The 9,890-nt window shown below is 39.1% G+C and overlaps 1 protein-coding gene across 1 annotated transcript; it reads left to right on the top strand.

Moving 5' to 3' along the window:
• Positions 1–455: 455 nt before the first annotated feature.
• On the top strand, positions 456–4,703 carry LOC138103415 (cryptic protein-like). The gene is made up of 6 exons (XM_069001696.1): positions 456–702; positions 895–944; positions 1,059–1,235; positions 2,122–2,236; positions 2,342–2,451; positions 4,265–4,703. The coding sequence occupies exons 1-6, from the start codon at positions 590–592 to the stop codon at positions 4,375–4,377; spliced, it is 678 nt and encodes a 225-aa protein (XP_068857797.1). The 5' UTR covers positions 456–589; the 3' UTR covers positions 4,378–4,703.
• The last annotated feature ends 5,187 nt before the right edge of the window (positions 4,704–9,890 follow it).

The raw sequence follows: 9,890 nt of genomic DNA, 5'->3' as shown, positions 1-9,890 counted from the left end.
CCTCTCTCAAGGACCTTATGCTGCTTTTCCAGTATTTTTAGTAGAAATCTCTAAAGTAGGTTTTAAAGATTTCTGCTGCAAAGTAGCACAGTCTCATAAAGCAGATCCCAGGCAGAAAACTCTGGCAGAGACAAGGCATGTAGGTAGAGTTGAGGCTTTTAAACCTTCATTATATATACCCACTCGAGTTTATGATACACTTATTGCAGTTCTGCAGAACAACGTTTGCTTGCTTGTTTGTTTGTTGTTTTTTTATTTTCCTATGCACGGTATGGTGGTACAAACTCTTCTGTGTTGAGAAATACACTGGAGTTGAGATCTTCCTTACCTTGGGCTTTTTGTTGCGCTCATGGGCCCTTCAGTCACCCGCAGCAGTAGGTGCCCCCACCTCGCTCCACCCTTCAGCAGTGCACGTAAATCGGGGGCTGGCCTGGGAATCCCAGCCCGGAGGGATGTTCCTGGCGCCCGGCGAGGGCTCAGCCAGCGGTGCGGCTGGGACTGAGCCTTGCTGAAAGCTGGACAGCAGGAGGAAACTTTCGTCAGTCCTGCTTTCTCTTTCCATCGTTGTCCACGCTGTGAGGACTGCCGCATGCAACAGCCCGCAGTAAAGGGCTCTGGACATCTTCCTTCTGCTCAAGCTCTCCCGGACGACCTCACGGCTATTCCAGGCTGCAGGAAAATGTACTGGGGAAATCATATTAGGTAAGTTTGCCTCAGATGCGGGGGACCTTCTCTAGCCGGGGATATCTATTCCTTTTAAAAGTTCACACGTTCGCCATCTGTTTTAGTGTTTGTGTCTTATTAGCACAAATTTATTTCAGTTCTTTCTTTCTCTTTTTTTTTTTTTTGTTTTGTTTTTTTTGTTGGTTTTTTTTTTTTTTTCCTTTTTTCCAGAATTCTTTTCACTGTGACTCTGGTCTGGCAGGCTGTTCGCTTAGAAAAAGGTAAGGGACATTTCGTGCTTCTCCCCGTCCCACCGTGTTTCTCCTCTACATCTACAGTGTGTATTTCTTCATTACAAACTACCCGTCCCTTACATATTTGCACTTCTTGTCAAGGCCCTGAAAGAGAAGAACGTAAGGAAGATGTGAAAAGTCTCAATGCCACAGCACAAAAGCAGCAGCCCAAGAACGAAGAGACCTTTATGCATGCTCTCAGTGACATGAACCAGAGTTATGAAAATAGAAAGCAACAGAGTTCCAGGTCATTCGTACCCTTCACTGGAATTACAGAGAGTAGGTAACATTATTTATGTAAACAATGACATAAAATTGCTCTTTAAAAATATAATATAGTAATGCTTTAACTGTTGTCCTGGAAGATTCCAGCCTATTGGTTTTCTGTGGTCATTTAAATTATACCCGTGGCCACTTAGTAAATGGTGATAAGAACTTAAAGTAGAACTGAAGATCTCTCACTTGAAAAATGTGTTTAGGAAAAACAAGGAAGGATACTAAGAATGAAGAAGTGTTTGGCCCCTTGTGTTTAAAAAAGCATCTGTGAAATTTTGTAACATTCTGTTAATTTTTTAAAATTCACGGTATTTCATGACCAAAAAAAAATGTTAATTTTATAAAAAAGGTTTGGGCTGCCTGAAAGCAACAGTACTAACAGAACAAAAAGAAAAATCTGTTTCCTCCTACACATATAAAATTTTAGATTGGTGCTCAATCCCAGGACTCTGAGAAAGGCTTAAAGGGAGCATTTCCCCCCCGCTCCCCTCCAAAACCAAGTAACTTCCCAGTGACAAAACCTCTTTATTCAAAAATAAGCATCACTTCCCTGTAAAAATGCCCCATTTCTTAGTGTGATTGAAACCTGCATCTGTCAAAAATGAAATATTTCACTTGAACACACGCTGCTGCTACAGGATTTGCCAGGTGTTGTTTCTTCACCATCCTGTAATCCCTGGTAGCTTGTTTCTAATCCTTAACTAAACAAACTGGGTTTAGCTGAACAAACACTCCTAACAGGCATATAATTTTATTGTCTCTGAAGACAGTAAAAGTTGATATCCTTAAGAGACTTTGAGAACTGGAGAGACCTGAGCGAACAAGTGAGGAAAAGGTGAGGTTCAGAGCCCCTGAGATGCTTGTTAACCTCTGTAATATTGTCTTGCAGGTAAAAAACTGAACAGACACTGCTGCCAAAATGGAGGAACTTGTATCCTGGGTACGTTCTGTGCCTGCCTGAAGCACTTCACTGGCAGATACTGTGAATATGATGAGCGGCTAAGGTAAAAAAACAGACCAAAATCGGAGGAAAGGAGTGAGGTGCTCTGGATGGTTGTACTGTGTGGTGGGGTCGGGGATGTACCAAATATCTCCCTTGTCATCGACAGCAACTGCGGCAGCATTGCCCACGGCGTCTGGGTGCTGAAGGGCTGTTGGCTTTGTCGGTGCGGCTATGGTACTCTGAACTGTCTTTCAGAAATAATGCACGGTGACTGTGGTAAGAAATGGCACTAAATAAAACATCCTTATCCCGTGGGTGACAGAATTGCCTTCTGCAGTGGTTTGTACTCGGAGGATGCTGTAGGTGCACTAGTTAGACTTCTACAGTGGGTTGCTTTGCTGCAGAGAATGCATTAGTGAGACAGTAAAAAACACTGCTCTTGACTCTACAGAACATCACAAAAGACACTTTCAGATCTCTATAATTCTGTGCCGTAGGAAACTTTCCACCATTCTAGTTGAAAATTGCAGAGGTTAAATACTCCTCTGTTCTTCAAAATCTGTATGTGTCTATGACTATCCACTTAACCAGGACAATTCCTACAATTAAACTAAATCCAAGCATACAAATGTTTCTTAGATAAAGAGAAAAAACAGTAGTGTATACTGGTGTGGTAGAAGTAAAAACTGGTATTGCACTAGAGAAAAAAAGTACTGAAAACTAACTTAAGCTACTTAACACATAGAATCATCAACATAATATGTAAATGACCCAAAACTAACTTGAATCTTATTTTAATATCTGTATCTCAATCTTCAGAATATTCTTGTCTGAGTTCTAAGACTGAGCACACTCCACACAAAAAAAAATATGTAGTCGTTACGCTGATCATTGTAAAGTAGTGCTATTTAGTCTCCTCAAAAGCATCATATCATTTTGAGTCAAGCCTTTCTGTATCAGCCTGTGAAATTCCCTGAATAAATGGTTGTATACTTTTGAAAACAGTGTACCAACTAGCATAAAGACTTAAAGAACTACTTTACTGGTATTATTTTCCATGGACAACTGACTGATCCAGACTGTTTTCAATACCCTTGAGATCACTAGTAAGGATTTAATAATATTTTCTTTTCAGTGGCAAAATCAGTGCAAAATATTCTTTTCCTTTCCACCCATAATATCTCAATCTCATCTTATGATTTCCTTCAGTTGTGCCAACATCACTGGTTAGCAGGGTAAGAAAACAACAGTCTTAAGAATTTCAAGATTCATTTGCACCCCAAGCAGGCTCTTGTTTCCTGACCAGATTCCTACCTGAGTAGCAGTGCCTTGAAGCTGTGACTTCTGAGTTGTAGCACCAACTCAGATGTAAATCAAAACATTAGAAAGTGGCATTCCTGTCTTTGCAACCCTAGACAAAAAAAAAAAATTAAAATTTAAAATCCACCGGCAGAACCACTTTTTCCTTGAAGTTTTCTGTATTGAGTAGTTATATGTGGCACACATCTTGCTCGTTAAACTCGTAACATGTTCACCTTTGAATCAGACCTATTGTTCCTCATTACAGGAGCAAAAGACATAATAGGCCTCCCATGCTCTGTAAAAGTAGTCTACTGCTTACTACTGTTGAGCTCAGCTCAAGAAAGACAGTAAAGGTCTCAGTGGAAAACCGTCTGAGCAGGGACTCTGTGGCTTTCACGTACATGAGGGTATGGCTTTTCTGCTTTTGCTAAAAGCAAAGTCCCTTATTGAAGGAAGGGTTAAAAGCCAGCATTCAGGCTTGAGTGCTTACCTCTTGTGAAGTTCTTCCTCTTGCTTTTGCTTGGTATTTACTTTTGATTATTCTGAGATTAATGCCTGCAAGAGCTGATAAGTGCTATCAGTTGCTCCTCAAACGATCATTGATGGGACATCTATTTACATCTCTCCCCTGAGAATAGTCCCTTTGATTGGTTTTAACAGCTGATACCTTTAACTTAAGTACCTGTGAGATGTCAGAGGACGTTTCAAGTATGTTGAAAATCCTTATGTTTTCAAATTTACATATTTACTCATTAACCATTTTATTTTCTTAATTTTGTTTTTTAAGAACTGAAATCGGAAAAGGAGGAAATTATCAGACTGTACTCTAATGGGTTAAGACTACAGCAAACAGTGTTTTCAGTCACTTGCCTGCTCACCATCCTCCTGGAGTTCTGCTAGTTTGCAGTTGTGAAACTGGACAAGGGGATATATCTCAGGGTTGATATAACCCTCACCATGAATCATACATTTCTTCTACAAGCTACAGAAGACTCTTCTACCTACGTGTTTGAGGCAGATCAAGATGCATTAGTTAATGCTGAAATACCTGGGTTATTATAAATTCAGATTATATGAATGTGAAGTATTTATTATTATATTATTATATTAATACTACTATCGAAGTCTGATTCTAACAATTCTTTATTTCTAAAATACTGCTCTTCCAGTGGAAGCAACTCCCCCAATATTCTATGCCTGAAGTATTGTAACTTATAGTATTTTCTTTTGTACGCAGTACAACTATTTTAACAAATAAAACTGATTTCATTTCTGAAAACTTTATGTTTAGCTTTATTTAAACTTGAAAATTCTCATCTACCAATTGTTGTTATATTGCATCTTGTAAGAAAAATGCAGAGTAGAATGAGCAATCAGAAATCTGAAGACATAAGGAGGGATTTAGGAGTAGGTATCTTTCAAGCTCTAATATAAAAAACTCTAAAAGTTACACAGTCTTTCAGTTCTTATTCTTATTTATTACAGCAAAATTGTACATATGCATAATCTTAGGCAGGAATCATATATATGTTAAGAACACATAAGTGATGGCTATTTTTCTTTTGGGAAATATTCATATTTCACATCCTAGAAATATGAGTTTCTCTTTTTTAAAATGACAGCAAAGAGCAACTATGTTTAACTTTTTCTATAGCAAAGTTGTCTTGATTTATGTGTAATTTGAAAATGAGTATATCTAGGTTGTAGAATACAAAATGTTTGAACATGTAAGTGCATTGAAAAAAATTGCAACAATAAACCTAAAATGTATCTTCATCATTTAAACGTGGAGGTACCACATAGAAACAATCAGATTCATAATTTTATCGATTAAAAAGACATTAGTGATGAAGAAAATTCTTAATGTCTTTTAAAAGTTCAAGATATTTAATTCTTATATTTTTTTATTTATTTTCTGCCACAAATCAAGACAATCCCATTCTTAAGCAGAGAAGGATGCATCACCAACAAACGACATAATATAGTGGATGCCTTCAATTCTGTGACTACTCAGAATCAGACTTTTACAGGGAGTCATTGTGTAAAAACATATTCATGTTAAATACTTCAAGTATTCAGATTGCTCCTTTCCAAATTCTAGACTTGTGATGAAAGACAAGGTTTCTCACTTTTCGCATAAGGTACACTAGACTAGAAGTGCTCCTTTTCTCATTATTTCACACAAAGTGGTCTGTACCCATCAGCCTGTGTTTCCACAGACCAGCTTAGGATAATTAAATATCAAAGAGAACAGCTGGAGGAAAATTGTCGTGCCTTTATTTAACAGATGCTGAAATTGCAGGAATGCTATTGTGAAGTCATCTTGACTTGCCATAAAGCATACCTGAGAAGTCTGTGGGCACTACAGCTTGTAACGTGTTTCAAATAGTCTTTACTTTTTGAAGGAATGCAGCGATATGTGGAAAATACATAGTACAGTAAAAATACATCTGAAGTAATGTTTTTGGTTTATTCCTGTAGAAAATATACAGAGCCATTAAAGATTGCAATTTACAAAAGAAAAGAGTGTTTTAATACAGGTTTTACAATGGAACAGCTATTTCTGTTTCAATAACACCCAGAGCAGATTTAATCAGGAAAAACTGGACTGGAATAACTCCCTATTTAGATGAGCCTATGTGCCTGCATGAGTCACCCTGATTAAACTATTCATTATTGGCTTGGTCTGACTTGCAGAATTAGAGCAACTGAAATGTCTGGCAAAGAAACATTTTCCTACTGTAGCAAAACATTAGTACAGGGCATCAAATTAGATGCATGGTTCAGTTTCTGCAGTCTCAAAGCATTGTATGGGGTCCTTAGATGCTTAAGTATTGAAATAATGTCAATGCAATTCATTACGGCTCTGAATGCCAGAATTCAAAAATTTTCTCTGAAAGAGAAAATGGAAGGTTTTTACTTGTTTGTTTTTAAGATAACAGTTCCTTTTCTCTCTATCTTATTCCGTTGCATTCTGTTACTGGAAAATCTGAAAATTCTGCTTCAGGATGGTTTTATATCAACCATACTAAGGCAAAACTGCCCCCTCAGTGTCAGTTGGTTGTGAAAGATGTTCATCTCATCCTTGTGTCAGAGCTCTGGAAGTTGGTGAGGCATAGGCAGAAGGAAGCACAGTCTGTTGTCCTTGCATACTTCTGAAACAGAGGCAGCCACGGGAGTTGAGTTAGAAGAAAAACAGGTATCTCCTTAAGTTAAAGAAAAACAAGAAAAGGGGAAAAAGAAAAAGCATGCAGAAGCAGTCCCATGCATGGTCTTATTTGCAAATAAAGATGTAACTTAGAAGGAGGAAAACAGAAAGCACTGAGGAACAAAGGAAATCACACAGTCACAATCTTTGCTTAGTTTGAAACTGTCTCCTCTTTTATCTGTCTCCAGCTGTTTGCAAGAACAGATAAAAGAAAGCATTATTTTCCTCCCCTGTTACCATCTAGGCCTGGCCAACCTTCTAACAGTGCAATTACAGGCACTTTGCTAAGGTTTGTTTATAGCAAACAGCAATGCTTACTCTCCAGCCTCATGCTAACTCACAGACCACTCTGTCAAACATGGCACATCCCAGCAAAGTAGACATCTGTTGCTGCAAGTTCGTGCATGTGTCTTCTCTATATGCAGCCACATTTGGGCAGGGGGAAGACCCTCAAAGAGAAGTATTTATCAGATGATCCTCAGGGCCCCAGAGCCCTAGATCTTTTCCTCCTCACAGATGACTCCAGAACTGAAACAAATGGTGCTTCCTGCAGCTTGCCTCCATGGCTTCACCCTTGCAATTGCTCCAGCCTCCATCACTCTAGGGGCATGCCACAGCTGATAAGAGCCCAGACTGAGGAGCAGTGTGGTGGAGAGACTGCCTTCTCTGTGGCCAAGAGCCCTGGAGCTGGAGTTCTGCTGCTAGGCACAGATCTGCAGGGGGATGCTGCCATCTGCCCTTAACACGTTGCCCATTTAAGGGAAGGGATTAATTTTGCATAAGGCCGTTTAGTGCACCAAGGTGCACATACAAACCTGGAAAGCTAACTTTCAGGTACCAGATACTGAGGAAGTGTCACTTATGTGTCTCTTTGAGTATCTGATGGTTATCTCTTGAGGTGACTTCATTCCAAGGAGATAGGGATTTCTGTTGCCCCTGAGAAGTGTTAATGGTACCTATAGGTGCCAATAGCCTTCTCTCACCTAGAGAAAAAGCCATCCAAAACAAAATTAGAAGTAATTTCCCACACTTTTTATCCAGAATTATTTGGGGGTTCCGTTTGTTTTTAACTGGCGTTTTTGAGATTGCTAAGGTTGTATTTTGCTATTCATCTTTCACTGACAATTCTATTAGTGTGTCAGCAGGCTATACATCTGGATCATTACACCCACAAATTTCATACACCTGAGCAAATATACAGCAACTTTATATTTTGTCTTCCCTCTATTGGAAGGGTAATATAGTACAGCAGGCTGGCTTATATGTCGAGCAGCCCTGTGAATCAGAATTACATAACCAGAGAATATCTTGAGTTGGAAGGTAGCATCAAGGATCATCAAGTCCAACTCCTGTATTCACAAAGGGGAACCTAAATGTTAATATATTTAGGAGCATTGTCCAAAGTTACAGGTGTATATCTTGTGGAGGCCTATCTAGCTACACTGCAATCATCACCTGTAATTCACCGTCTGCCTCATCTTTTACAGCACGGTCATGTACAAGCATGAGAGACTTAATGACAAAACAGCAGCTGTATACTTGCCCTCTGCAAAATTACCCAGCTTTGTGAGTACTCCTTGTGATTGCAAAGCACCTTCTTGGTCAGAGAAGATATTAAAACCTGTAATTCCCTCCACATTTGGCTGATTGACCTTGTCCTTGGCTTATGCTGCTGTGAGAGTGACTTCTTGATAAAGTCATGAAGCTGCCATATGTCACTGGAATAAAATCAGATGCGTTATGCATGTTGGGTCTAGCATTTGTCTTCAGGTATATGCTGGCACAGAAATAGCTTTCATTAGCAGCTGTCTTCATCTGCTGAAGCCCAAACATATCTTTACAAAACTACAATTTATAATCCAGCCTGTGAGGCTTCAGTTCAGATATTATTTGTTTGATAATGTTTGGATGAAATGTTGGGAATGTACTACCAGGACAGAAGCACTGGTAAAGGCTCAAAAGCAAACAGCCAGAAAGGCATTGGCATTAAAGGAAGCACAGTGTCCAGCTGAGCCTCCAGCAGCTGGTCCCAAGGACTCAGATCTCTTTCTCCGACAGCTGAGATACTTCTCTGAGCATCACACTTTGTCTGGGGCAGAGCTTGTCACCTTTCACTGGCTTCCTGTGAGCAGAAATAGACATACAACCTGTGAAGTTCCAAATGAAAGGACTGGGTCTGGCAGGACTACGGCACACATTTTCAACCAATCTGTAGAGTTTTCTGTCACTGGACAGCAAAACAGTGCTGAACATTAAATTTTTTATAGATATGGCACCTAACATCCTGCATCTCTTATCAGCAATGCATCTTTTTGCATGTTCTCTATGCTATGATGTTTGTCTCTTCCCAATAAACAGAAAGCTAGATGTGATTAATTCTATTTATAAATCATTGCAAAAGGTTATAAACAAGAATAAATCTCATGTATATATACACCAAAGAAACAGATAGTTCTGTCTCCTGTGCTAACATAAAAGCTCTAGTCAAATTCTAGAAAGCTTTGTGGGGAAAATTGTACTTCATGTTTTTGAATCACCAAGATTATGTCCTTCCAAAAATTATGAAAAGGAGTATCAGGAAAAAATTTAATTAAAGATAAGGAAGCAGTACAATGCTGAAAAGACAAGCAAGACCATCTTTGTACAGAACAAGCAGAGAGTCAGGATCAAAAAGAAAAACTGGTGTCAAAGAACCTCCCCACCTGATTCTGTACGTGAACTAAAGAGTGTTTCTTGGACCAAAAACTTTAAAAAAAAGACAAAATATTATCAAACTTGTCAAGTCCCATGTTTACATGTCAGCCTTGTTCTTCCAGTCCCAGCATTATGTTTCCTCACCTCAAATTTGTTTTATGTAGCACCAGTACTGAAGCTACTCCTTGTACAAGGAGGAAATCTCTCATGGAAAACAAAGTGCCTGTACACCTTAATTAGCTTTGAAGGTACCTTATGGAGGCCATGTGATGTTAAAATGAATTGAGCTCTGTTTCCTGTCTGTTAGGCTGGTGTTGGTTTGCTAAATTGTGCCAATAGCATTTATGATGCATATTCGTGACAGAGATGGAAATTTCTTGTTGCTTTTAACATCAGTCTTTAGGGGAAATAAGAAATAAAGAAGCATGCTTCCTGCTCTGTGTCTCTGCCTTCCACTGTTCTTCACAGAGACTGTATGTACCCCAGCACTCTCTGTGTGGACATGTGAGAA

The sequence above is a fragment of the Aphelocoma coerulescens genome, assembly GCF_041296385.1.
Source record: "Aphelocoma coerulescens isolate FSJ_1873_10779 chromosome Z unlocalized genomic scaffold, UR_Acoe_1.0 ChrZ, whole genome shotgun sequence".
Classification (NCBI taxonomy): Eukaryota; Metazoa; Chordata; class Aves; order Passeriformes; family Corvidae; genus Aphelocoma; species Aphelocoma coerulescens.
Note: the sequence above shows the minus strand (reverse complement) of the source record. Positions and strands in the feature narration are given on the sequence as shown.